This window comes from Talpa europaea (assembly GCF_964194135.1).
Source record: "Talpa europaea genome assembly, chromosome: 4".
NCBI classification, from domain to species: Eukaryota; Metazoa; Chordata; class Mammalia; order Eulipotyphla; family Talpidae; genus Talpa; species Talpa europaea.
In genome coordinates this window covers 4,620,470-4,648,370 of record NC_140070.1, presented here as the reverse complement: position 1 = coordinate 4,648,370, position 27,901 = coordinate 4,620,470, and the positions used below count along the sequence as shown (strand labels likewise).

The following is a 27,901-nucleotide window of genomic DNA, read 5'->3' as shown; positions in this document are numbered from 1 at the left end:
TGGCCACCCCCCTCCCCCCAAACCCCAGTGCTGGGAGCGCAGCCAGCGGTGGGTGAGGCTGCCTCAGACTGCGGAGCAGCTGGAACTGTCTGGCTGTTCTGGAAGCTTCTTTGGCCTCTGGCCTTTACCTGGAGGCCTCTTCCTTCAGCTCCTTGTTTTTCCGCACCTCTTCCGCGTGCTTGTCCTAGGAGGGAAGGGAGGGGAGAGGCCGGTCACACAAGGCTCCCGGGGCAAGGGGCATGAGAACCCAAGCAGGGCTGGCAGCCACGGGCGTGAAGAGCAGGGTCTGCACAGGCGTCCTGAGGAGGGGCAGAAGGAGGCAGGTGAGACCGCGGGAGGCAGGTGAGCGAGGCTGCTGTCGGCCCAGGGCGTTCCTTGACGGTGGCAGCCTCCCGTGGGGACCCGCCGGGCAGCAGCCCCCAGGACCCCAGCCTCGCCCTCCCGCCCTGGCCGACCTGGAGCTCCCCGTGATCACATTCATTGCTCGACTTAGTACAAGAAGCTGTGGGCTGTGGCTTGTGCAGGAGGAGCAGGTGGGACAGACAGACTTCTCGCTGCTGCCCCCCACGCACATGCAAGCTGGTCACTGCTCTGATTTCTTATCTCTCCTCTGAGAGTAGACTGAACCCCCTTGATGAAAGACAAGGGCCCCAAGAGTATGAATTGACTGCAGAATTTTTGGAAATGTCCAACTCCCACTCCCAAAAATGAACTTTCTCTAAGAGAATCCTCTCTGGTTTCACAGCATCATCCAGACACGAAACAGGCAGCAACCTCAATGGCGGGTGACCTTGACCCGCCCATCAGGCCTCAGTGCGCTGGTCTCTAAAGAGTGGGGTCCTAGCGGGAAGCTCTTTCCCTCGGGGGCTCATCAAGGTCTTCCTCCGTGGTCTGCTCCGTCTGGGCCTCGGTTGTCCAGAACAGCCTGCGTGCGGGGCCACACCTTTCTCTCCCTCATTTTCCCCAGCTCCTGGCACATGGTGGGGCTCACAGATACTGCCTCCGCCAGACCTGGGGTCACCACACACAGACAGCCCCAGGGAGCTTGGGGCAGACCCACGAGCAGTGCCGATTTCCAGGACAGACCTTAGGCAATCTGTCCCGCAGAGGCCCTAGAACTTTCCATGGCCCAGGGGACAGTGTCGGGGTGGTGGACTGGGGTACCTTCTCGACCTTGCTGTGCATCAGGAGGTCTTAGGAAGCCCCCTAAACTGCAGGCCCTGGGGCAGTCTCCCTAAGACCCAGTGTTTAGAGGTCTTGGTTGGGCCCAGTTTATACCAAGAAAACCTGCTGCAGAGGGTCAGTGACCCACACTGACACAGGAGCCTCACATCCGTCTCTCAGCAGCCTCCTGCCTTCCCAGGGCAGGACTGCTGAGCCCCACCTTGCCTCCAGGGCTCTGCCTCCAGGGCAGCCTCCTGATCTCTCCACCTGGATCCACCTCCCTTCCCCAACCCCGTCCTCCACCCCCCCGGCTGCTCTAAGGCAAAGACCAGCAGGAGGCTCGGGGCTGGTCTCCCCGACACAAGACACAAGCACTGGAGGGTCCCCTGGACTCAGGCAAACACCCGGCTGCTCTGAACTGAATCGCCCGCTGTGAATGGGCTCCTGGTGGGGAAGGAGCCGCGTCCTGCCCCCTTCACGGGCTGCTGGTGAGGATGGCGATCTGGTGAACTAAGAGTGCTTGGCTTTCAAGCACCCTATCGCCGGCTCCGTCTCGAGGGTTCCTTTGGGTTTGGTTCGTTTGAGAACCCGTGCCCTGGCCTGCCGCAGCCCCGCCCTTGTACCCGCAAGGACGAGCTCCAAGCCAGGCCCCACACACGGGGAGGTGGGAGCCGCTCCCTTTCCCGGGTCTGTGCTCGGAAGAGGCCATGCTGCCCGGGGAGGGGGTGGCCGGCTGCAGGGCGCCCGCCACATCCAGACCCCTGGCCAAGAGACCAGGGCCTTCTAGGGCTGTGCCGAGGGCCTGAGCGCGCGGCGACGGGCAGAAGGCGGGGACCGCGCTGCTCACCATGGGACGAGGCCGACCGGGTCCCGCGAGTCACCGCGCAGCGGGCGGCTCCTGAAATAAAACACAGAGCTGGAGCCCCCCCGGAGCTGCCGAGAAACTGGGGCAGCCTCGCGGCTCGGGAAACCAGGCCAGCGTGTTCTCAGGAGCACCTGCTCTGCCGCTGGCACGCGGGCCGACCCCAGCCTCTCACGTTTCTTATATTTAGGTGACACCGTTCGGCTTGCGGACCAACGGCGGCATATTGGGAGCCCCGCGGCTCGCTGCGCCCTTATCAGGACACTGGAGACGAGCGTGTTTCCAACGGGCAGCTGGGCGCATCCTGCCCTTGGCTTGGAGCCAAGAGTTCGAGTCAGCTTCCTCACTAGATCCTCACAGTCCGTTCAGGCTGAGGCCGGGACACCCCACGGCTGTGTATCCCCACTTCCTTGCAGGGAACAAGAGTCTGAGCTCCCCGGGACGGTGACTGTGTCAATTGTGTCCTGTGCACAGCATCCCCCAAGGAGTTCCAAAGCAGGGTTCGTGTGCTTATGATTTCCCAAATCATCCCTTGGGATGCTCAAAGGATCCAGCCTAGGAACCGTCCCCAGTCCTGCCTGAGCCTGTTCCCTGAACGCCGAGTTTACTCCCCAGGGCAGGAGCGAGGCCCAGGGGTGCTCACCGGCAGCCTCTCACCTTCTCTTGCAGCCGCTCCAGCATGGCGGCGAGGTGGGCCTCTCGGTTTTCCTTGTTGGATTCCATCTTCTGGGCCAGCTTCTCCTTGGCCATCTTGATGAAGTTGTTGTTCTCCTCAATGGCCTTCTGGATCACCTCCCGCTCGTGTTCTCGCTTCTCCGCCAGGTGCTTCAGGAGCTCAGCTTCCTGGTACTGCGGAAACGCAGGGCGACAGAGAGACCCTTGGAGGGGAGTGTGCCGGGGCTTTGGGGCCACCATCAGGACCCACCTCCACGCCCAGGACTCGTCCCCCGGAGCTGGGCCCAGCCCCTCGGCAGGGAGCAAGACCCTGTCTGGGTTCTCCCCCTGCGTCCTCAGTTGTCTTGTATCATTGCTGCCATTCATTCATTCATTCACCCGCCCAGCCGCAAATACCAAAAGACATTTCTAACAACTTGGGAAAGAAAAACATCCAATAGAAATATGACATCGTGACTAAACAATCCAGCTGGGCCTGTCCCACACGCCCTGAGAGGTAGAGAGAAGTGCTGTAAAAAGTCAAGGTGGGGGGGGGGTATTTTCTTTTAGAAAGATGAAGAAAGAGGCAGAAAGACGGCATCAAAATTGGGCCATAAGGACCTCCAGGAAGCACGGCCACCCCAGGATGAAGGTGAGAAGGCCCCACTGCTTGATGCTCCTCCTCCCTGCCTGCACGGGCGTTTTCCGGAGGACGAGGGCGGATCCCCCAAAGACCATGAGACATTTCAGCGGTGGCCCAGCTCCCCAAAGGATCCCCTGCCTGGGACTTCCCAAGTCATCCCTTGAAACGTTCTAAGGACCCAGCCTAAGGGAAGCATCCACCAGAGACCGCCAGGGTGGAAGCAGACCCCGCCCCACCCCATGGAAGGTCCTCTCCCTGATGGTCTCCTCGCCCCCAAGCTCAGCGTCGCCCGCGTCCGGCAGGTGGCAGGGACCGGCCCCCACGCAGAGCCACCCCGTCCTGGCCAGCTCCCGCCCTCGCGCGGGCACAGAGGGAGGCAGGCGCCGCACTGACCTTCCGTCGCTCCTCGGCTGCCTCGAGCTTCTTCTGGATCTCCTCCAGCGACGGGTCTCGCCGCCGGGGCAGGGAGGCGTTGAACTCGGGCACCCCGTCGAAGGAGGGCGGCTTCAGGATGACTTCGAAGGACTGGCCGGACGTGCACTTGTTCAGCTCGATGACCTCCATGTCAGAAATGACGCACCAGTTCAGGTCCACCGTGTCGGCTGCAGGGGCGGGAAGGGCGAGGCTCACCCCTGCGGGCACCAGGGAGCATGCCCTCACACAGGCGGGGAGACGTAGGTCCCCGGGGCGAGCCCATGACCAGGGCTCTGGGCCTCCTGAGCCTGGCGCCCCAGGTCCCCAGGCTGCAGGGGTGGGGGGCAGGGGCACCGTGAGGTCTCAGCCTCAGAGGGGCCCCGGGACGTGTGGCTCAGCGCCTGCCGCAGGCTCCTCCCCAGGGGAGCACTCACTCCACTGTCACCTAGGGTGGCAAACGGGGGCTCGCCTCCCCAGCCTCCCCGCCATGCACTCCTGCCCCCCGCAGTCTGAGGCCCGGCCGGTGAACCCCAGGCCCCTCCTACCCTGCTCTCTTCTTTCTCTCCAGTCAGCGCTGTCTCTCCGCTGGCTTTGATCTATCCTCCGACACTGTCTCCCACACCAGCCTGAACAGAAAAAACAACCTCCGGTCACCCGAGCGCCCCTCTCTCATCCCAGACCAACCCGTCCTTCCTCTGAGCCCCAGAAATCAGAGGTGGCCTTGCCTGAACCCCGCATCGGGACATGGCTGCTCAGCACCCCTGCCAGTTTCGGGGACACAGCGTCCAGTTCCCCCGTCACCTGTGCCCGCAGCACAGCTGCCTCAGAGCCTCGGGGCGGCCGAGCACACGCCCTCTCCCACCTCTGGACGCCCCAGAACATTCTCTGCCCGCCACTAGGAGACTCTGGTGACTTCGCCACTTCTTATCCCCCTTCTAGGCGAGGGCTGCTGGGGGCTGACTCTGCCTCCAACCCCGCCCCCCCATAACCCCCCCATAAGTTCCAAGCACCTGCTGGCCAAATGTGTGGGACAGACATGCTCAGCCCCCAGACACAGCAGCCAGAGTTTACTAGCTTGGGAAAGAAGCATGCTGGGGGGGAGGGGGAGTTTCCAGGAAATGGAGGTCAGGGTTGGATTTGGGGGCGCAAGCCATAGGATGCCGAGCCCGGGATCTCCCGACGGCAGCCCCCCTACCTTCGTACGTGTAGGATGACTTATTCAGGGGGTCAGCCAGGAAACAGGAGCAGAACAGGGACACCAGCGGGAGCTCCTTCATCTTCTCTTTGTAGGCTGCAGAGACACCCGAAGGTGAGACTGAGCCCTCATGGCCTCAGAAGCCAGTGTCACTCAAGGCTGGGTCCACAGAAGCCCCCAAACCACCATGACCCTTGCTCGGGCTGGGGGTCCAGCCCCTTGGCCCAAGCACCCCAAGGCCCTGTCAGGATGCCTATTTGGGATTTGTTTATTTTTTTTTCTATCTGTGATTTGAATCTCCCTTCTGCCCACCTACTAGCCCCTGAGCCTACTAGGGCACCCCAAGGGCACTTCCATTACCAAATGCAAAAGGCCCCAGGTAATTCCCCACGTGCCAAGCCTTCACCCTGCCTGGCACCCTGGCCCTGGCTCTCGCTCCCTGCATTTGTTCGGACATTCTACTTCTTTTGCTCTAGGGTGTCGCTGATCCAGTCTCCATTTCTCTCAAAGCTCTGGGCTCTGTCTCCTGAGGGGGACCACCTTCCCCACTGTGCCTCTGGCAGTGCCCCCCCCCCCCACTGCAGTGGCCAAAGTAGTCAGGGGGCCGGCATCCCTGAGGGTTGGAGTGGCACCCGTGCCACCTCTGGGCCCTGTGCCTGGGGAGGATTTGAAACTGGAAGGTCTGGGTTGGAGCCAACGTGCCGTGTCCAGACCCATGCCAGCCTGGCCCAGGGCCCTGGGCCGATGAACCTCATTTTAAGCCTTACTCTACTAACCCCAGTTTGGGGTCCAGCCACTATGACCCTTACTTTCTTTTAAAAATTGAAAACATAATGAAATGCAAAACGACACATGTGCCTTACAAAACCCATTGAAAACAGACAAGGCACCGCTGGACCGGCCCCAGCTCGGAAGGCCTCCTGCAGACTCCTCTCTGGGCGTGTCGTGCACACACGTGTGTGCAGTGCACCCGTGCGAGGCGCCCGCACACACCCAGTGTCTGGACTTACCAGCGAGGGTCATGTTTCCGGATCTGCAGGCTGAGTCGGACTGAGAGTCACACAGTAGGTCTGTCACCAGCTCAGCTCAAGGTCGCAAATCTGAGAAACAGAGAGCACGTAGGTGCAGAATAGCCACCGAAGGAGGGTCTTCGGACAGAGGGAGGGACTCTAGATGCACCCCCGCTGCGTCCCCTGTCCCCTCCAGCTCCCTTCTCCCAAACCCCAGGCCCCTTCCCAGTCGTGCCAGCCAAGCCCCGTCTCCACGTGCTAGTAACTGGCTTCCAGCCGCGCGCGGCCCCTGAGCACGCAGACCTGAGTGTTCCCAGCGGAAGGCATGGAGCGGGGCCATCCTGTCCCTGGGCAGCTCGGTGGCCGGGCCCAAGGTTAGGGTGAGACAGAGCCTACGTCGAAATCCCCAGAGGCTCTTGCAAAATAGCTCCCTGTCCCGACTTCTCCCTCACCTGCCTCGGCCTCCCCTATGAAGGCGTGCGGAGAGGGAAGGGCGGATGATGGCACCATGTCTGTCCAGACCCCCTCACTCCTGCCCCCAAGCACCACTGTCCCAGGGCTTCTTGGCCTCATTTAAGACTAATCTGAGCCTGAGAAGAAGAGACAGCCGTGGAACAACGTCAGCCGAGCGCGGTCGGTGCGGAGAGGGAAGCGGGTGATTACAGCGGGCATCGCGCCCCCCAAGACAGTCCTGAGAAACGCCTCGTTCACCGAGTTTCTTCAGTGAGTGAGCGCCAGAGTGCGATGGCACCCCCCGGCGACGGAGCCGCCCACGCGCCTGAGCTCTGCGGTGCCACCTGCCCGCCACCATCACGGGAGAGTGGCCCGGCGCGACCGGCGTCCTGGGGGGGCACAGCTGCGGTGGGAGCAGAGACTCGGGGTCCGCACTCACCGTGATGCCTGGGGGCCAGGGAGGTCCCCGGTATTAGCCACGCCCGGGCCAAGTTTTAAGTGACGAGTCAGAACTAGGCAGGAGAAGGCAGGGAGGACTTTCCGCCCAGAGGGAGCACGGGCAGCCCAGTGTCCGGGGGTTCAGGGGACGGATGCTAAACCGGAGGCGTGGAGGAGGAGGAGGGAGGTGAAGCCAGCGAGGCGGGGAGGGAGCTGCTGCAGGGACGGCCTTGGCCACCGTAGGTGACGCAGCCCTCAGGGACGTGCAGGCAGCTGGTCAATACTCTTTCTGGGTGCGTCTGAGGCTGGGGGAGAGGCTAGGGAGGAGATTAGCATTGGCTGGTAGACTGCAGGGGGCTCGCCCTAGCCCATGGGGTGGGCATCGCTGCCCCCATGAAGCGTCTGACCTGAACAAGGAGGAGGGGTGGCCGGGAGCCTGCACGCTGTCCCCGGGACATCATCACCTCCCGCCCTCGGACACGGGAGCTCCCGGCTCTGGAGTCGTCTCGCTTGGGGTGGAACTTCAGCGCCGGCGCCCGGGCCTCCAGCTTGCAGATGGCTGACTGATCGTGGGGTTTCTCACGCTCCATAACCGCCCGAGCAACCCTCATAATACATCTTTCTATATATACCCTGGTGCTCGTGCTTCTCCGGAGAACCCTGACGAGCGCAGCCGTTCTCAGCGGCCATGGCGGCCTGGAGGACGCTGTGAGCCGGCGGCCGCCGTGTCTTCCTGGGCCACGGGCCCAGAGGCTTAAAGCCTTCCTCGTTGGGGGGCTTCCTTCAGGAGACGAGGGTGCAAACTGACTAGGGACAGGCAGGGGAGCGACGGCAGTTGTGGGTTCAGCCCGGTTTTAGGGGAAGTTCCAGTGTGGAATCAAGCACAGACTTCGCCTCCCAGCCGCCACGGTCACTTCCCACATCTAGGCCTTGCTTTCCCCACCCCAGCTCTGCAGAGTTGTATGAACTTGGTGAGCGCCTAAGAGAGGTGCTCCTGGAATCCTTTTCTCTGCCTTTGTCATCAGGGTGGACGCCAGGGGCCACCCCCCTGCTCCCCTGCTTCAGAGTCCCTCATTCAGGCCCTGCCCCGCTCTGTGAGGAAGGGCCTTCGTCCTCGGTGGCAGGTGAGGAAACTGAGGCTCAGGGCTAGATGTGACTTGCTCAGGTCACACAGCTAGAGAGTGTGCGGGCAGAGCTGGGGCCATCTCCCACTGGCCCCGCGGTGCTCTGTTCCTGCAGGGGCCCCACCCCTGGCATTCTTCTCTTTGTGCTTGGAGCCAGGGCCCCCACACACACCCCCGGGCAGCACAAAGGGTCTCTCTCCTCCGAGCCAGCTGACCCGGGCAGTACCAGTGAGTCCCTGAGCAGGGCGGGGCTGGGTGCCTGGGCGCGACAGGCCGGGCCACTAGGCCCCATTCCGCACAGTCTCCACTCATGTCCAGGCTGATGGAGGCGCCAGCTGGCAGGCAGGGCACCCTTGCCAGGAGAGGCAGGGCCTGGATCAGCACTGGGGTCCAGAGAAGTGAAAGGGGGCAGAGAGGACAACCTGAGGAAGGATGGGCTGAACTGGAGGACCTCAGCTCACGTAGACAGGGACCCTGCCCCCGGAATAGGCGGGAATGGAAGACCCCACGCTTTGCAGGTGACAGTCCCTTTCTCCCTGTTCACCTTCCGTGGGCCTGGGCTGGGCGGCAAGGCAGGTAGCATCAGCTGGGGTTCAGAGACATTAAGGTTCTTGGCTGAGATCACACAGCTATTTGGTGATTGAAATGGCTCTAGGATCCAGGTCTTCCCACCTGGAAGCCGTAACTAATGGAGGGTCCAGGAGCTGAGCGTGGCTCCTCCGTGGTCCTGGGGCCTCAGGGGAAAGCAAGCCAATCTGGCTTGAGAAGATGGTTTAGTTAAAATATGCATTGAGTTCTTTCGACACAGAAGATACTATGCTGGGGGTTTCAGGAACAGGGGGAGTCAGGCAAAGCACAGAGGCAGAGAAGGGAGGTAAGGCAGGGACAGGAGGCAGCCCAGGGATGGGCAGAGGCTCACGTGGCTGGAGGGGGTTTGCAACTGAAAGCGCTGGTTTCACAGGGTTGAAATCTGCATAATTAAAAGGGTGTATTTATAGAACATCTACTATGTGACAAACACTTTCACTTGAATTTTCACAATAACCTGGTGAGGTAGGAATTACTATCCTGGTCTCATAGGGGAGGGATGGAAGCTCAGAGAGGCTAAGAGACATTTTCAAGGTCATTCAGCATAGTAGACTGAATGGTGTCCCCCCAAAGGTCTGTCTATATCTGCACCCCTGTGACTTGAGGATGTGACTATTTAGAGAGGGTCTTTGCAGATTTAATTAAGGATCTCAAGATGGGTGGCACCTAAATCCAAAGATAAGTGTCCCTGTAAGAAACTTACATAAGAGAGACACACAGTGAAGAGAAGCCACATCACCACAGAGGCAGAGATGGGGGAAGGCAGCCACAGCCAAGGGATGCCTGGAAGAGGCAAGAGGATGGTCCCCCAGAGTCTGTGGAGGGAGTGTGATCCTGCCAACACCTTGATTTTGGACTTCTGAACATCAGAAGTGTGAAGGAACAAACTTTTTGTTGACTTAAGTCACTAAGTTTATGGTAATTTGTTACAGCAGCTACGGGAAACTCATACACCCAGCAAATGAGAGAAGCCGGGGTTCAAACCCACGAACAGGGTCAGATTTGTTCCTGAAGCTAACCTGTGTGTGGTACTGCCTCCTGCAATGTTTCTGTTGCATTCAAGGCCCACCCAAAAGATGTTGCTGCCCATGGAACATTCTAAGACAAGAAAGCAAAGCACAGCATGGAGACAGCCACCGCAGGGAGCCTACTTTATCCCGACTGAGTCTGTGGCCTCAGCCTTGGGTAGAGTCCCCACCTGCCTTGCCTGGCTGGCAAGGACACCAAGTTGTGTCACTCATGCAACCCAGATGACACACACTTCTTGGAGGATCTGCTTATGCTGACTGGTGACTGGAGGCCCTTCAGAACAGCTCCGAGGCATCTGTTCTTCCATCTTGGATTCCCCTAGCCCAGGACTAGGGCATATCCAGTCAACCCAGCAGCCCACAAGCCAGCCTTAGCCCTAGATGCCTGGGCTCCTCACGGTACTGCAGCCCTGTCCAATGACTGAGTCATTTGGGTCCTGTTGTCTAGCCACAGCAAATCCCTGCATGGAGTGGGGACGCCAGGCTACGCCGGGACAGCCAGAGAGGGTGCTGAGGGGTGTTACTGATCAAGGTCAGAGGAGACAGCATGTCAGGATTTGAGGGGGGCCAGGATGAAGATTCAGGGGCAGTAGGGGCCAGAGTAGAAGTGAGGTCATGAGGGCAGGCCCAACAGTAGAGGAGTCTCCAAGATGTCAGTGCAAAACAAGACCAAGCCCCGGCCGAGGCAGGCCCCTGGCCTGCCCAATGCCTAGGGTAGCCCTGAGGAAGACCGGGAAGATGGCCACAACGCGAGGTCAAAGGGCCCCGGACTGGGGGCTATGAAACTAGGACAGAACCAGAGCCCAGGGCGGCGGCCTCCTGACTCCTGCCCAGCGCTGCTCCCAGGCCTTGTGATGGACACAGGCTGTCTGGCCATAGGCCGGGCCTCCATGGGCAGCCCAGCCCCTGGTGGGCACTGACAGATTCAGCATAGCAGGCAGCACACAGACAGGCTGCAGGTGGCGGAGGTGAGGGTGTGATGGGGCCATTAGCAATTGAGTTTCTATGATGCCTCTTTGCAATGACTTTGGATCTCGACTGTGGGCTGGGTTTATTGGGGAACAGAGGGGGCCCTGTGGGCATGCAAGAAGCTTTAGGACCATTTGTTAAAAAATTAGAGCCCACCAGACCAGGGCAAATTTGTATTTGACCTTCTGTCCTGTAAGACACAACTGATGCCTGAATACGGGAACAAAGGAAAGGGTGACACTGATGATGCACCCCCCACTTCCTGAGCACCTGCCTTGCACCAGGAAATATCATGACATTGTCTCAATTTGTTCAACAAGGTTCTTGTATAGTGAGGAAATGTAGCCCAGTGGATGCAGAAATAGGCAGAGAGGGGCAGAGCTGGGCTTTGCCCAGTGCAGGTCTGGCTCGAGGTTATGCAACTAGCGTGAGGGCCACATGGCAAGAGCAGTTTGGGGCAAGATCAGGAGAGGGGCTGGAAGCGGGACTAGGCCCAGTGAAAAGGACCTTCCCAGATGGACTTACACTGGGGCCCTCTGCACCCCACCAAGCACTGTTCGCAAGCAGACCCTTATCTGTCCCCCAGCAGTAGCCTCTGAGAGTCTGGGTATGAAAAAGCAAGTAGCACACATTTTGTTGGTGGTTTGAACCATTGGCACCATTGGTGACATAAATCAGTAAGGGACGGGCCCAGCAAACAGGGTCCAGGGCGTCAGGGATGAGGGTTCTTGGTGGGGGTGGAGAAGGCACTCGTGAAGGTCTGGAGCCAGGCTGCTGCCCAAAGGGGACCCCGTGGGAGCATGGTGGGGACGATGAGATAGGAGGCTCCAATTTCCCCTATGAATGTCAGAGGTGGAGAGAACTGTCCTTGCCAGCCAGAAGTTCTAGTGAGGGCCTCCAGGAATATGAGAGCTGTTGGCTAGGGCTAGGCCTGGGTGTATAGGGCCCTGTGGTAGGCGCCCTGCACTGAAGACAGCAAACTCCACAGGAGCGACACCCCTTCCAAAGTGCCGGCGCCCTCCCCCCGGGGGCCAGAATCCTGAGGTCACAGGATCCCTGGACTGGAGCCCAGGCCTCTGGACTCTGGTGTCAGTGCCCTCCCCCTTCACACTGGTCCCTTCTCCCTGCCCACCCACCAGGATGCAGGGAACAGCCCACCCGGGGCGCCCGAGCAGCAAAGAAAAGATAGGAGGCGGAGGGACTTTATGTGACCAGAAATGGCGGCCCCGATCTCAGGCTTCTGGGACGCAGCCGGTGACCAGGCGCCGTCGGAAAAGAGGCCCTGCCCTCACAGGCCGTGTGGTCACCTGCTGGGTGCACACCTGACCTCCTGGGACACCTCAGGTGCCCTCAGGGCCAGAGTGAGCTAGCAGTGCCCAGTTGAGGCCTCGGGAGCGACCCCATAGAACCATTTTTGAAGACTAAGAAGCGCATGTACCTCCGAATGGCCTGAATACAGTGGCCCCCGCGACGGGTTGCAGAGACCAGCTAGGAAGTCTGGCTCAGCATCCGACCACGGAAGCCGCGAATCCACACCCTGCCCTCTGGCCACAGCGGGGCAGGAAGTCGGCTCTTCCGTCTAAGCCTCCGGTTCATCTTTTCAAAAGTCCTGGTGGAGTCACATTATTTCCCTGGAGCCACATCATTCTGTCTAGCAACCCTGGTTATTTATTGCTAAGCAGAAGGTCAGCCTAACAGCAAGATGTGTCATTAAGGTTTTTTTTAAAAGAAGATAAATTATTTTTTCATGAATGTGGTTTTCATTCTTTCCACAATATTTATTGTGTAATTATGTGCCAAGCGCTCAGCCAGGTCCTAAAATACCCACAGAGCCCTCTGATGATGACAGCGTGAAACAGGCCCCCGGGGTGGGAATTTGGATGCCCTGCAATGTTGGCAGATCTGGGGCATAATACAGGCCATGAAGGGGCTGGTGAGTCGACCATGAGGATCCCAGGCAATGTGGGCTGCTGAGTGGGGAACTGGTGGGGGCGGAGGGGGCCTCATCACCTCACTCTCCCAGGTTGCCCCTTTGGGCCTCAGCGAGGAAGAGAGAGTGGCCGTCAAGAGTAACTTGTGGCCAGTCCCCAACGGGCTTAGAAATGCTGCTTCAGCTGGACTTGGGGAGCTAAGAGGTGACACCTGTTGGGACACACAACTCTGGAGCCCGCGGAGCAGGGGTTGGCACAGAGGAGTCAGCACCTAGAAGTGGACTTGGGTGCCGTGGGCTTCTTAGTGTCGCTGATGACAAGTGACGCTTTGTGTCCTGGGACGTGTGAGGCCCAGGTGAGCCCACCTGGAAGGAGCCTCGCCAGCCCCGCCTGTGCCCAATATGAGCATCACGTAGTATGCTACAGGCCCCGGGACTTCCAAACTTCCAAGTGCATTATGTGCGCGACGTGTCTCAGTAACAGACACTTGACCGGGCCCGTCAGAACAGCCAGGTGGTGGGAGGAAGGACCTGCCGTCAAGCCACATTTTGCTATTAGCAACCAGTTGTGTTTTCTCTCTTCTCTTTTGTTTTCACATAGTGTGATCTGGACATAAGCAGTGCATCCTGTCATCTCCTCGAAGCCTGTGAAATAGATGTCACCAGGCCCTATATGTGGGTCATCAGCCCAGGGAAGTAACTCGACTTGCCAAAGCCGCAAAGTAGGAATCGCCAAGGACGGGATTTGAATCCAAGCCCTCCTGAGGCCTGTGCTGTGCCCAGGGAATGTCACTGTTCCCTCCTCAACTCAAGGCCAAGGGTACATGCGAGCAGAGGAGGCTCCCGGAAGCACGTGGCTGAGGTGCAGCAGAGCTCGCCTCCCACAAACCTCCTAACGCTTATAATTCTCACCAATAAGACATTCAGATCGCCTCAAACAGCCCCGTGAAAACGCCCACAAGGGACCCACTGAGCGTGAGGGAGTAAGGCCTTTCCGTGTCTGCAGAGAATGAGCGACAGGTGCTGGATAGAGCTCCCTGCCCACAGCCGGGCGGAGCCGCGGGGACCCCCAGCCTCTCCATTTCCCACCCTTTCCCAGATGGGGACACAGAGGGCCCAAGAGGGTCAGTGCCATCCCCAAGACCGAGGAGGGGCTGGACACAGGGCCATCCGTTTTAACTGAGGGAAAAGACGGACGGCTCTGGGAGGGGAGGAGAGGGGGGCCTGGGGGCAGCGGGGGGCTCCGGTGTCTGTGTGTCTTCGTCCGCCTCCAGGACTGAGAATGTGAAAGCCTGAAACGACGCTTTCTAAAACGGCAGAGGAAATGTTTTGATCCCCACACCTCCCCAAAGAAAAATGGAAAAAGTAACCTTTTCCAGACTGCCACATCTCTAAGTGTAGCGAATTCTAATTTAATAAACTAAATTATGCATCATGAGGATCTTATTTTCCAAGTCAACAACCGAAAAAAGAAAACAAAGAGGAGGAGGAGGTGGGAGAGAGTTTGGTTCCTCAGGGGCATGATGGAAATGCCATTGTGCATTTTTACAATCTCCCCAAGTTTCTATTACCCACCCCAGCACCCCATTTCTACTTACCCAAGGCCTCAAAATCTCTGGAAATGTATGTGTCCAAATAAGAGTCCCCAGGTAAGTGGGAATCATTAAAAGGTATGAAGGAGGGGCTTGGAGAGAGGATCTTGGGAGTTCAGGAAAAACTGACCTTTTTTTTTTTTGGTTCAATATTGCTTTTCAAAACAGGCGATTATTTAAAACCAAGAACACAAATGACCTGAATTTCTACATGTGGCTGGTCTAAATGCCCTTCCCCTGCTTCCCTCTTTCCTGTCCCACGCCTTACTCTCCGCTGTCCTGTCTGCTGTTAAACCCCATCCGTCAACCCACTTTCCTCCCCTAAGGCAAAGGCGGTGAAAATGGCCTGAATCAAACGAGAGCGGCAGCCAGCTCTCCTGGCTCCCAGACGCTTATCCTGAGCCAAAAAGAAATCTACAAAGCAAAAATCAACACAGCAAGAAAATGCACGATACGGCCCCTTCCCCCACCACCCACGGTGCGAGTTGTGACGGTCTGGTCAGGATGGACAGCATCGCCGGCTCCTCGGCCTCCGGGCATGCGTCCTTCCCAGCAAAGCATCCCCCTGAGGAAGCACAATTTTCCATTTCAAACACTCCTTGGCTTTGGCGCACGCACTTTGTACCCAGCGACAGGAACACACACGGGTGAGATGTTCTCCCGACAAACAGTCCGGTCCTGGCCGTGGGCATCCTTGGTGGCCTGGTGCCAACTGACCCAAACAAGGCAGAGGCAAACCAGCGACCCCACTCACACGAGGGGCCCGCGCAGTGAATTCATAGACAGAACGCAGAACAGGGGCGGCCCGGAGGGGAGGGTGGGCATCAGTATTTCACGGGGCCAGGGTTGCAAGTCTACGAGAAGAAAGGAATTATGGAGACGCGCGGTGTGCGGGAGGCACAAGAAAGTGAGCGCACTAAAGCCACTGAGCAGTATTTTTAAAAATGACCAAAAAGGGTCATTCCCGGTGGTGGGAATGCAGACGGGCCCAGCCCCCACGGAAAACAGCGTGGAGGCCTCTCAAAATACTACAGATATTAAAGTATCTACCCTGTGATCCAGCAATTCTGCTCCTAGAGAGCCACCCTAAGGACACAAACACTTGTTCAAGGGCTGCCTGCACCCCTGTGTCCATTGTGGCGCTATTTACAGTAGCCAAGTTGCAGAAATTACCTAAGTGCCAAGGACAGAGGAATGGACTAAGAAGCTGTGTGTGTATGTGTGTGTGTGCGCACATAATATGCGCTCTGGAATACTACTCAGCTATCAAAGCAACAAACATGAAGTCCTGCTGTTTCAGCAACATGGGTAGAGCTGGAAAGGCTGATGCCAAATGCAGTAAGTCAAAAGGGAAGGATAAACACTGGGTGATTTCGCTCAGAAAATCAACATCAAATCAAGCCCTAGAAATCTGGCTGAAAAACTGAAATTAGCCGAGGGGTTGGTGGGGAGGGGAGCCAGGTGTGGAGGGGCCGTGGGCTGTGATGGAGGGTGTGGGCGTTGGGTGGCAGGTGCGGTCCCGGGGACACATCCGAACAGGTGCGAACCTGCACCCTAAATCCTACGCAGGTTGTAAACCACTGCTCCCGCAACAACGTTGTACACTCACAGGTAAACAGGGATTAAAATGTCACATTTCATGCTATGTGTATTTTCCCACAATTAAAAAAAAAGTTTAAACACTTTAAAATCTAGTAAGAATTGTTGATTCATTTGTGTCTTGTAGTTAAAATAGGCAATGAGAGGTCAGCTCAGCCCAGAGCTTCGCAAACCTTTTTTTCACTGGGACCCATAACGAAGAACTACATTTTATATCACGGTGCAGTAGCAGATGTCGTATAGAGACGTGGATATAATGTCAGTAGAAGATTACCGTATTCCTCAGTGTTTGTGCGTATCTATACACGCTTACATGGAGTGCACATGTTTATATACCGCGGGCATTTATATCCATTATATACATAGACGCTGATAAATACACACCCATACACACAAACACACAATTCAAATCAACAGTAAATACATCTCTATTTATAAATATAAATATATTTACAAATATAATTATATTTTATATCATATATTCAAATTTATTTATAAATGTATATATTATACTTAAATTTATTTATAAATAAATGTAAATCTGTTATGTTTCCATTTATTTATAAATATATGCATAACTGACAATATAGACTTAAAAAGCGGGACAAGAAACACAGTTTACTCCATGGGCTATCCTTGGATATTTTCTACCCTATTTTACCTCATTTTATGAAGAAAAATAATACTGTTACCATCCATTTAACAGATCTCACAGTCCACTAATGGGTCTCAATCTACAGTCTAGATTAGAAAAACACTAAATCTAGCCCAAGCTCCAAGCCTATGCAGACATCTCTGCAGCCGTCGGACAGGCTGGTCATCCAACATTGGCTTGCATGCCCTCGGCCCTGGGGAGCTCACTCTCTGCAGTGCCCCATGGTGGATCCACCTAGCAGTTACAGAGCCTCACCTGCGCAGCCTGTTCTGGGAGACGCCTGGGTGAACCTGCGGACCCCACAAGGGCTGGAAACAGCTGACAGGTGCCAAGGAGCTGGCGGTGGTGATAAGTGAGCTTCAAGAGGGATGCAGCGTGGTCCCAGGGCCTGGGAGACTGGCTGCCCTCTTGGGGCTGCTGATCAGACCTGTCCCCTCTCCCTCCCCACCACTCACCCAGCTCTGCGATTATTTCTTCATCTGATGATGATCTCATTCCCCCTGACACCCTGACTCCCAGCCTGTGGGAAAGATTCCACCCCCTAGAGGGGGCCTCAGCCTCAGCACAGACAGATTCCCCCACACGCCCTCTCCACCTCCCACCCACCCTGAAGGGCTCCAGCCGCCACCACCGGCCAGCCCCCCTTCTCTCCCCCACGACACACGAAGGCATCCCTGCCCCGGGTCCTCAAGCCAGGCTGCCCAAATATTTCTGAGCCCCCCAAGAGTCCTGGGGACCTGCCCCTTTTCAGCACAATGGGACTCATCCACACCTGGCTGTGTCTTCTCGGGAGGAACGAGACAAAGACACCACCACCACGTGGGCACAGCGCCGGCGCTGCCCGGCGACTCCCCGGGCCCCGGGGAGAAAGGACAATGCCTAAACTCGGGCGAGGCGAGGCGGTGGGCGAGGCGCGGGGGCCTGGGCCACAGGCAGGGCCAGGGTGTGGCCGCCCCTGCCCATTGCCGGCATCTCCCAGCTTGGGAGCTGCCGCCAGCCCTGCCCAGGTAGGATCAGGCTGACCTCAGGGCGGGGCGGGCCGGCAGAGGCGGTGATCTCATTGTATCCCGGAGCCCACAGAGAAGTGACCCGGGCAGGCAGAGGAGAAAGAAAAAACGGAAGCCGCCCAGGCGGGTGGGGTGGGGGGCAGGAGAGCCGTGACGGGAAGGACACGGAAAATAAGGCAGCTTCTGGCTTGAGGTGGGTGGGGGTCGAGCCAGCACCTGGGGGAGCCAGCCCCCCCACCCCCAGCCCCAAAACCTTCTCCTGGGCAACCAAACAATTTACGCAGAAGAACTCACTGGAGGCGCCTGACCCCAGAGCCACCCCGAGGGCCACCCCTCCGTCCTGACTCTAGAATAGAGGGAGCCATAGCCCGCCTCACCCCCTGCCCCTCGCCTTTTCTCCAGGATTTGACAAACTTTAATTGATTGGTGAAATCAAAGGCAACCAGAGAGTTGCCGGGCCCCTGGCCTCTCCAGTCCGAGCCTCCATTTCTTTGTCTTTTGCCTCAAAAAGCCCAAATAATTTGCATTTTGTGCCTCCTTACCTGCAGGCAGTTAGAAGCAAGCGCTCTGGTCCTCACTCCCTCAATTAGTGGTACCCGGGGCTTCTCTCCACATCAGCATCCCCGCTCCGCTCGCCATGACATCACCTCCCGGCGCCCTGATTGGCTGGGGCCGTTGCTTGGCAATTGGACGGTCTCCTCCGGCGGGGCAGGGATTGCCTGCCTAGTGAGCCTTCGCGGGCCAGGGCGGGGGAGATGATGTCAGACAAACCTCTGCTTTCCACGCTGCCTGTGGAGCTGGGGGGACCCGAAGGCGAGGGGGGTGGGTATGAAGAAGGGGGGTACGGGAAGGTGAGGATGAGAGCCAGCCTGCGGGCTGAGCTGCCCAGCAGGAGCACCTGGGGAGGGGAAAGATGAATGATTTTGAGAATCTTTAGCTCTGTCGGATCTGGGGGTGGGAGAATATGGAATCCAGAGGAGAAATCAGAAAGAGCAGATGAACCCTAAAAATAGCTTCCTGGAGGGCTTGGTGCCTGTTTCCAGCTCTGTCGGAAGGGCTGGTGGGTTTGGACAGTGACTCAGAGCAAAGGGGGGGCTGCAGTCGCCCCAGCCCAGAGAGTGGGGGTGAAGCACGGGGTCTCCACAGAGTGGGCTCCCTCCTGGGCATCCTCCACTGGGGTAACTCGGGGCACCTCACAGCCCAGCCGGCCCCTCTCCTCGGGCCTTCCAGAAGGGGTAAGAAGGGGCTGCGGCTGAGGGTCATCCCTAAACCGGGAGGAAGCCTGAAGGGAGGTGACGGTTTGTCCATGGTGGGAGAGGGCAGGGATGAGCTACTCAGACAAGCCCCTCAGACAGTGGGTGGGGGGGAGGGTGCCCTTGGAGGCAGCCTTGAAGGGAGACCCCCCTCCTCCATCACAGCCTCCTGGGCTTGCGCCTGGCGGCGATGGCATCCAACTCACAGCCTCGGCTCACCCCCTTTCGGGGGTTTTTGGTCAATTCCTTTTGTTGTGGTACAATAACAACATGAAGTTGACCATTTTAACCACTTTGATGAGCTGATTCGGCCACAGGAAGCACATTCATTCACACCCCTTCCACCGGCCCTTCCAGAACATGTGCCTCTTCCCCAGCTGAGGCCGGGTCCCCTTCTCTCCCCCAGGTCCCTCCCCACGCACGTGGCTGTGGCAGCAGATCCATCACAGCACCTGGGGCTCCGGGCTCACCTCGCGGCAGGGGACACCTGCGAGACCCTCTTTAAGGGGTTTTGTTCAATGGCCACCCCTTGCCCGGCACCCCTGCTAGCGGAGAGCACACACGATGACCCGAAGTTACCGGGTCTCAGCCCGCGCGGGCCAGGCGCTGCAGGCCCTGGTGTCCAGCAGAGGACACGCGCTTCCAGGTTTCCGCGGCCGCAGCGCTGGGCCAAAGGGGGTTCCGGCATGGACCCCCGCGGCCCACGCGGACATGCTGGCTGGCCTCTGATCACCCCGTGCCAGTGTTGTTCTCCGGGGGCGCCCCAGGTGGACAGGCATCTCCAGCTCCAACCCCACTGTACATGGGAAGGCTGTCGCCTCCGGCTGGCCATATCTGGGGGTAGCCAGAAGAGCGAATGGTCCCTGACAGCGGCCTTGGGGGTCTTTGGGCTCAGGGGTGCTGGTTCTGTGGTGCACCCCCCCCAGCAGGGCTGCCAGAGCACGGGGAGGAAGAGCGTGAAGACAACACACTTGACCGCTGCTCAAGCTGCCCTCCTCAGAGGGAGCCCCGATTCTTAAGGACACGGAAAGGCCCCCCTTGCCGAGTGGACACCAGAGGCCACACCACGAATGGGGCTGGAATGGGGAATCCAAGTGAACCCCAAATACATGGCTGCCTTTGCGGGCTAGGGCTCCTCCCCCACTCCAGAGCCTGCCTCTCTCCCCTCCCTGAGAAGTCTGCAACCCCACGAATCTGGACAGGAGGGTGGGGGTCGGAGGAGACAGTGAGTTGCCATGGTGACGGCAGCCAATGAGAGGAGAGATGCTCGGCTACTGGAGAGGGAGGAGCCGGTGTCCAGTGCCCCGAGCTGACTGACAGAAGCGGGGGCTGGGCGAGGGGCAGGACATCACCCCCCAGAGCAGAGACCAAGGGGAAGGGAAAGAGAGAGGATGCCCCATTTCTGAGATTACCTAGAAATCATCTGAGGAGGAGGCAGCGATGGGCTGATGTGCAGACACAGTCAATCCAGGTTGCATGACAAACACAGGACCCCCTGCACGCGCACGCGGACGCCTGTGTGCAGGTAGACGCGTGGATGTCTGAACACGAGCAGCAAATCTCGTGAACACCTTGTCCAAAATGCACCTGCCGCCTGCTTCATACAGGAAACAGTCAGCGGCCGAGCTACCTTGCGCCAGCCTGGCCTCTCAGTGGTGGGGCCTGGACTGGAACTTTGGGGCGGGGAGTGTGGACTCACCAGAGCCGGGAGCCCCGTGGGTGGAGAGCCCCGGGCCTTCCCTCGCGTGGCGCCAGGCAACGGGGGATGGGTCCGGCAGGGCCCAAGACGAGGCTGGCTGTCCCCGGACCGGTGCCGCCGCAGCTGGCTGCTTATTCTGAATGGGAGAGACTGAGAATCAGAAGATCTAATCACGATGTTTTCACCAAATTCTCTATCTCCCTAAAATCAGGAAATCAGTTTTCTTTCAGTGGCTCTGAAGCTCGGAAACAGCCTCATCACCCCAGAACTGGGCTTCAAGGTGTGAAAATTCCTTCCTTTCCATGGCAAGGTTCCTCACTCTGTCCTTTTCCTCCCAAATTGTATGACTCTTTCTGGAGGCGATCGCCTCCCTAGAGCCGCAGATGCAGATGGAAGGTTCTGTTGCTCTCTGCACGGCCGCTGTGCCGGTCAACTTGAATCTCCTCCTGCTGCGGGGAACCCGACGGGCAGGAGCAGCTCAGCGTCTCCCCAACAAAACAAGAACCAAGGCTGTTGTGGGGAAACATGGGGAGCACCAGGGGCAAGGGAACAGGGCAGGTGGAGACCAGGCGAGGAAGCAGCCAGGTCAGAGCTCGCGGGGTGGGGGCCGCTGTCAGGGAACAGGGGGGCAGGGCAGGTGGCGCGTCCCTCCCACCTCCATGTCCGCAGCTGCCAGCGCCCAGTGGAGCCAGGCGGGCCTGGCAGGACTGTCCCTGCCCCGGGGCCGCTCTGGCCGGGAGCGCCAACTAGCAGCCCTCCGACGGCCGCCGGTGGGCCTGGCCACAAGGCCTGGGCCGGAGCTCGGGCTGTGCTGGGCAGTGGCCGTGCCCGAGCCCCTGCGTGCTGCCCGCGGGCCTGCTGCCGTCCTCTTGCCGGGGTGGGAGCAGGTCACAGTGGGACGGGGCGGCAGCGCCCTGGGACGCTCTTTCCCTCCCTTCTCCTCTGTTTGACGCACAGGGTGGTCTTCTTGGAGAAAGCGAGGATTACAAGGGATTCAACACTTGGCAGTGGGTGCTCCCCGGGAAGCTGGGCAGGGCGGTGAGAGGGCAGGGCACACACCACGGCCTCTGAGCCAGCCCAGCCCGTCTTCCCCTCTCCCCCTCCCTTCCCTCCCTCTCTTTCCTTCTTCCCCCATCCCCCATTGCCCTCCTCCTGCTCCCCTCCTGGTCCTCCCTGTCCCCCACCTTGAGGCCATCTTGAGACACTGACCTCTCATTTCCCCAGCACAGCCCAGAGACCCAAGGACGTTACCTCCAAGGACGCAGCCAGCCATGCCCAGAGTGGCCCGACACCCGCCCCAGCCAGCGCAGGCAGCCCCATCCTCTGGGGCATTACTTCCTGGGGCGCAACTGGGTCCTCCAGGGGGGTGTCCCCCAGCGAGGCTGCACGAGCCAGGCCTGGCGACCGTCTCCTGGACAGTCACCTGGAGGATGTGGCCATCCCGGGTGAGGACACGAGCTGCATGTCTGCGATGACCCGTGCCAGGGGGAAGAAGAGCGAGGGCACAGTCCTCACCGCCTCCCGGCCCGGGCGGCCTCCTGTGGGTGCTCAGTGTGGACAGCAGCTGCAGCAGCGGAGACACTGGTTCTGCAGAATCCAGGCCTCACGGGCAGACCCTGTGCAGTGACTCGACCCACCCAGACAGCCACGTGGACACGAGCACATGTCCGGCCCTGGCGGGACCCACCCATTCCACTGCAGGACCAGGTGCCTGGCCCCTTGGGAGCCTTGGCAGCCGCTGCTCCTTCCCAGTGTCAGGAAACACGGTCCTCGCCCACTCGGGCGTGAGAACACCCTCCGCTGCTGAGTCTCCGCCTCCTCGCATGGACGGGGCTTTCAAAACCGGGTAGCGTTAATGGGCACTTGTTTTCTGCCTTTATTTTAGGAGGAGACTGAAGTTTGGGGGTTTCTCCTGCAGAATGTGCTGAATAGAACAGGATCAGATCTTTACGTACAACAAATAAAAACATGCGTGTCCCATGCCGGTGCGGGGCTGGTGCCGGCTAACCTGGAAGCGAGGCCGGGAGAGCCAGTCCAGCTCTGCCCATGGGGACTTGGGCCAGGTCAAGTGGGTGGAGATTGGGGAGCAATTGGCTGTAGGCGTGACGTCTGCTGAATGGAGTGCGTGGCTCTGAGAGGAGGGGCCTGGGCCCCCGAGGAGCCTGCGGTGAGGACTGCAGTCCCTCCAAAGACCCTGTTCTCAGCTCTCCCCTGGCAGCTCTCACAGCCTGTCTGTTCCATTTAGGGACACTCCATTCGCTGGAAGGCCTGTTCAAGGTCTTGCTGCACTGGGCGCCCAAGCAGAGCTGTGCCTGAGGGCTTCTGCTTCTTGGAAGGAATCCTGCCGGCCCCCCTGCAGAGTGCTCTGCTTAATGGGGTTTGCCTTGGGGCGAAAGGAGAATAGTGTCTGCCTTCTCATCACCCCAAAGGCAGGGAGGATTAGTCTCCCCAACAGGGTTCAGCCAGCTTCCTCCAAGATGTCCGGTGTGGGTCTTTCCCAAGACGTGTCACCTCGTCAAGTGAAACTAAGCAGTGGCGCCCTGGGAGCCTCGGGGAAGCCGTTGCTACTATTTGGAGAAGGCAGGTTGCCTAGATGTGGGGCTGTCTCCAGAAACAACCTTTCAGTCTGAGAAACTATCTGAAGGCAGGACGAGAGTCCAGGGGCAGGGTTTTGTCACACAAACTCATCACCCCCTTTTATGTAAGCCCCCCGCCTCTCTCCTTGGCACCCCAGGGCCCTTAGCACTGGACACAATGCTCCATTTCGTCCCCATTTATTTTAGAATTTACAGCCGAGCAAGTTCTCCTCCCACATGATTGAATTGGGTCCTTCTCTCCTAACTCTCAGCCTTCTGGAGTGAATCTGTAGATTCATCCAGTCTCAGAAGAAGCCACGAAATGGGAGGAACGTCCCCTGGGGCCCCATAGAAGCACCCCAGAGCCATGCCTGCAGTTGCCTTCCTGGGACAGGCCTCACCCCCTTGACCTGCAAGAGGGGGCAGCATGCAGAGCTAGAAGAAGCGTGGAAGGATCAGGGTCTCCAGGCCACAGGATGGCCACGGATGTTGCAGCTGCGGGGGGCGCAGCACCCACTGGGCACATGGAGGCCACCGCAGCCCTGCAAATCCTTGGATGAGTTTTGAGGATGGAGTCGACTCCAAGAGCAGTCACCTGACTGTCTGCCCCTCCCCTCTACATAGGCCTCGAAGACTGTTCGCATCTCCCACACCTTCCTGAAGTCCCAGGAGGAGCCGGAGCAGTCAGATAGTCTTCAACATGGCCCTCGGGCCCCCTAAGTCTCAGCCTCTGGAGGACAATTGTCCATGTCCCCAAAACCAGTTTCACCAGCTGTTTCTGACTGTTCCTGCCATAGCCGGCCCCCACCCCGCAGGCGGGCCCGTCCTGTCCCTTGATGGGCCACTGAGGGAGTCACGTGCCGCTTCATTTCCTGGCACCAGGTTGCATCTTAGTCAGCATCTCTGGGCTACAAATGAACAGGAAACTACTCCAAATTACCTTCAGCAACAGGAAGTTCATTCAAGTTTGTAGGGAAATCACATAGAAACACAGAAAGAAAAACCAGCTCAAGAGGGACAGCTGGACTAGAACAGGGCGCCGGAAGGCAACTGATTCTGGGCACATGCACCCCTTCTCTCTCTCCCCCATTACCCCCCACAGTGTGGTTATAACTGCAGCCCTAGCACCATATGCTCAATGACACTCACAGCTGCATCTGTCCGCAGGCCATTTCCTTCCATCTCCACGACAGCCTCTCTGCTCTCTGAGCACTGGCCACCCATGTTCCTCAGGTGTTGGACAGACAGACCAGCCTTCTCTCCACCTGATTTTAAATGTCCAGGCAAGAGACTATGTCTGGTTCAATTTCAGTCAGGTGTATGTGTGTGTCTTGAGCCACGGTCTTGGGCCAGAGGGTTGACCAGCTGCCAGTTCTACCTGCCGTGCATGGAGTAGGGCTTGGTGCGCCTCATGGCATCCTGGACTGTGCAGACATGCCCAGAGGGGCTCCACCTGGTTAGTGATGAATATGCTGCTCGGTGCAAAGTGTCTTTGAACAAAATGTAATCACCAGTGTAAGAACATGTGAACCAGGTTAGGCGAAACAGACAAAAGCTAGGGGCTGCAGGAATCTCTGGGCCTCTAGCACAAGAGCAGCCTCTTCTCTGTGAAGATTCCCATGAGGTGAGTACTCAGTGAGGTGCATCCTCTGCTGTGTCAAGCAATGCTCCAAATACAGGGTGTCAGGGGGGCTGGTGGGTGGAGACGAGGCACCTACTTGCACCCACAGCCAAGGTCGACCAGCTGTCTGCTTCTCTCTGTGGAAAGTACTAAAATCACACCTGGGGTCATCCTGGCACCTCCTTCCTTGCCCCACCAGGAAGACTGAGACAGTGGTGAGGAAGGGGCCAACTTGCCCCTCCTCTACAAAATTTAGGTCTTAGAGAGAGTAGGGACTTGGAGAGCGGCAACTCTAGGTTGAAAAGAAGGCGGGGATAGGGCCTCCCTGGTGGCGCAAGGGGTTTAAGACACAACGTATGAAGCTATCCACAGCCTCTGCAGCACGAATTCGATCCCTGGCCAGGGAGCAACCCACATGGCACAGCAGACCTCTCCTGTCTGCCCACTTCTCCCCTCAGCAGTGTATTTCGTCGATCTGCCTGTTCTGCTCCCCATTCTGTCTCTGGTGAATCCTCTCACCCCTGCACCTCTGGCCTGTGTACCCCAGTTCTTGTATGCATAAATAAGCAAATCTTTAAAAAAACAAGAGGTGGGGGATAGAGAGAAACGCAATTCCACCACAATAACAGACCAGCCCGCCTCCAGGACAACGCCACGACTGTCACTGGTCTCTGCACTGACGTGTCTCTGTGCGCAGTGATTAAATTGTCTGTGCTCTGGCTGTTCTCTCTCCTGTCCACTTACTAGTGGGCCAGTCGAAGGAGACAAAGGAATCGAGGGGGGACTCGCCCAAACATTTCCCTACAAGTGGCCAAGCGGTGGCATGACTGGCCTTGGAATGCCAGGCTTGGCACAAGAACATGTTCGCAGAGTTGACAAGGGCTCCGAGAGCTCTCTGGACCGGACAAGAAAGGGGTGCCACACTCTCAGCCTTTAAAAGCAGGGGCTGAGCTGGGCGCCATCAAACCCCCTTTCCTGGCAGTCACGTGGCTCTCAAGGAGCCCAGAGAGACAAGGAAGACAGCGCGCTGAGCCTGGGCCAGGCGTGCCTGCCACGACAGGCGTTGGGGGTCCACCCGGCAGGCTGTGAGCCCGAATGTACCATCCCAGGAAGAGAAAACAGGCGGAGGGAGCTCCTGGGGACAGAGGTAGCAGATACGTTCCTGCCAAGGCTGCAGAAGCAACTTTCACTGTGGTAGGGAGCGTGAGCTCCCAATTTGGACTTTCAACAACTGCCCCCAAGGAGCCACATGGGAACTGGACCCATGTCGGGGGGGGGGGGTGTCACAGTCTGGGAGAAATGGGTGGAAACTGACTTCAGAGGACACCTGGGCCAGAGAAAGCCAGACTTGACTGTCCCCCATCCATTTTCTTTGGCTCCATTTTCTTTGCTCCAGGGGGTGTAGAACCCTAGTGTCCTTCCCGCGGGGCCCCAGAAGGGGAGGGGAGCTCCCAGGCAGCTGGGCTCAGCCCACGCTTCACAGAGGGGCACGTGCCATTGTGTCCCTGCTAGAAATGGAGCAAAAGCCGCCATCGACTCCCATCCCTGTCCAGGAACACCAGTCTCCTCTAGGCCCCGGCCGCAACCTGGAGCTCAGCAGCCACCTGGGCTCCTCCGCCCAGGGCCTGTCCCTGCCTGGGGAGAGGCCTCCTGGAAACAGGCTCAGTGAACTGTCCCGGAGGGAGGAAGACTCGGTCACACTGCACATGACATCAGCCTGGTGGCGGAGGTGCAGAGGACTCTGTGATGCCCTCAGTCCCCCAGGACGCGGCAGGCAGGTTCTCCTGGGCCCACAGTGGCTGCAGTTCTTCAACAACAAGCATCGTGTCTGCAGGTCAGGCTATTATTGGCATCTTTGCTCACAAAGAGAATAACCTCACTGGGTTGGGGGCTGGTGAAGAGAAAGAGGGGAACTGGTGGTAGCTTGGCCCGTCTTGAAAACCTTCCCGGGCTCCCCAGCACTCATGGGGAAAGTCTAACCCTCACAGCATGGCCCTGAGGCCCTCCTTGGGCTTCTCTCCCTGCTTGTCCCCCACCCCGGCCTCCCACACACAGGAACCCCCCCCACACACACTCACTTGTCAAACTGCAACAAAATATTATTGGTTCCTTAAATGGGACAACATACAGCTCTTTTAAAAATATGGTAACCAGGCATCCCCGGTGGCGCAGCAGTTGAGCACTGGGTTGCGAAGCTGCCCACAGCCTCTGCAGCGCCGGTTTGATCCCCGACCACTGGCGAGGGTCCCACATGGCACAGACCTCTCCTGCCCGCTGCTCCCCTCAGCAGTGTACTTTGTCAGTCTGCCTGTTCTGTTCCCTGCTCTGGCTCTGGTGAATTCTCTCACCCTCCTGCGCTTCTGGCTGTACCCAGTGCTTGTATAAATAAATAAATAAATCTTTTAAAAAATAAATAAATAAAAATAAAAATATGGTAACCATATGTATTAACATAGATAAAATTTTCAAAATATATTATGTTTTTAGGCAAAACACTCTTTGACCCTGGCTTCAGTGATGTCTGTGGATTCATCTCCAATGGCAAGAGAAAAAAAAATTAATACAAACAAGACTACATTAAAACGCTTCTGCACAGCAAAAGAAATTATCAGTAAAATGAAAGACACCATTCTGAATGGGAGAAAATGTTTGCCCACCATACATTTGACAGAGGGCTGATATTCACGATATAAAGAACTCGTGTAACTCAATGAAAAGAAAAAACTAACCCAATCCAAAGATAGGCAGAAGGGCTAAACAGACACTTCTCCAAAGACAGACAGACAGAGGCCAACAGGCGTATGAGAACGCGCATCATCACTTATCGGCAGGGAAATGCAGATCAAAAGCACAATGAAACTCCACCTCCCACCAGTGAGAATGAGCCACATCAAAAGACCAGAAACAGCAAAAGCTGCTGAGGATGTAGAGATAAAGAAACCTACGTTCAGTGTTGGTGGGAACATAGCCTGGTCTATCCCTGATGGAAAACAGTGTGGTCTCTCAAAATATTAAAAATAGATAAAACCATATGACCTGGCAATTCCAGTCCTAAGTGTCTACCCAAAGGATGCAAAAACACTAATTCACAGGGATAGCTGCTCTCTTGGGGCCACTGCGGCACTAGTTGCAACAGCCAAGATACGGAAACAACGTGGGTGCCCAAGGACAGGGCAGGGATTCGAGGAATGTGGTGTGTATACACGATGGAATACTACTCAGCTATAAAAAAGATGTGATCTTGCCTTTTGCTACAACACTGATGGAACTGGAGGGGATAATGCTAAGCAAAATAAGCCAGAAGGAACATGACAAATACCAGATGGCTTCACTTATATATGAAATATAGAGAAACAAAACACTATATGTTGACTGACTTTAGTTAGTTAAAACCAAATTAATAACGGACCCTAGAAATCTGATTGTA

At 57.6% G+C, this 27,901-nt stretch overlaps 1 protein-coding gene across 3 annotated transcripts; it reads right to left on the bottom strand.

Annotated features, from left to right (window-relative positions):
* Window positions 1-39: 39 nt before the first annotated feature.
* Window positions 40-17,901, bottom strand: STMN4 (stathmin 4). Of its 3 annotated transcripts, none has more exons than XM_084232561.1 (8): window positions 17,868-17,901; window positions 5,943-6,032; window positions 4,933-5,028; window positions 4,283-4,363; window positions 3,717-3,925; window positions 2,670-2,875; window positions 2,012-2,062; window positions 40-184 (listed from the first exon to the last, which is right to left on the bottom strand). In XM_084232561.1, the coding sequence occupies exons 2-8, from the start codon at window positions 5,953-5,955 to the stop codon at window positions 145-147; spliced, it is 696 nt and encodes a 231-aa protein (XP_084088687.1). In that variant the 5' UTR covers window positions 5,956-6,032; window positions 17,868-17,901; the 3' UTR covers window positions 40-144. The 3 variants fall into 3 exon arrangements, with proteins under 3 accessions (XP_084088687.1, XP_084088688.1, XP_084088689.1); XM_084232563.1 differs by having other exon boundaries at window positions 87-184; window positions 2,684-2,875; XM_084232562.1 differs by lacking the exon at window positions 2,012-2,062 and having other exon boundaries at window positions 2,684-2,875.
* Between the last annotated feature and the right edge of the window lie 10,000 nt (window positions 17,902-27,901).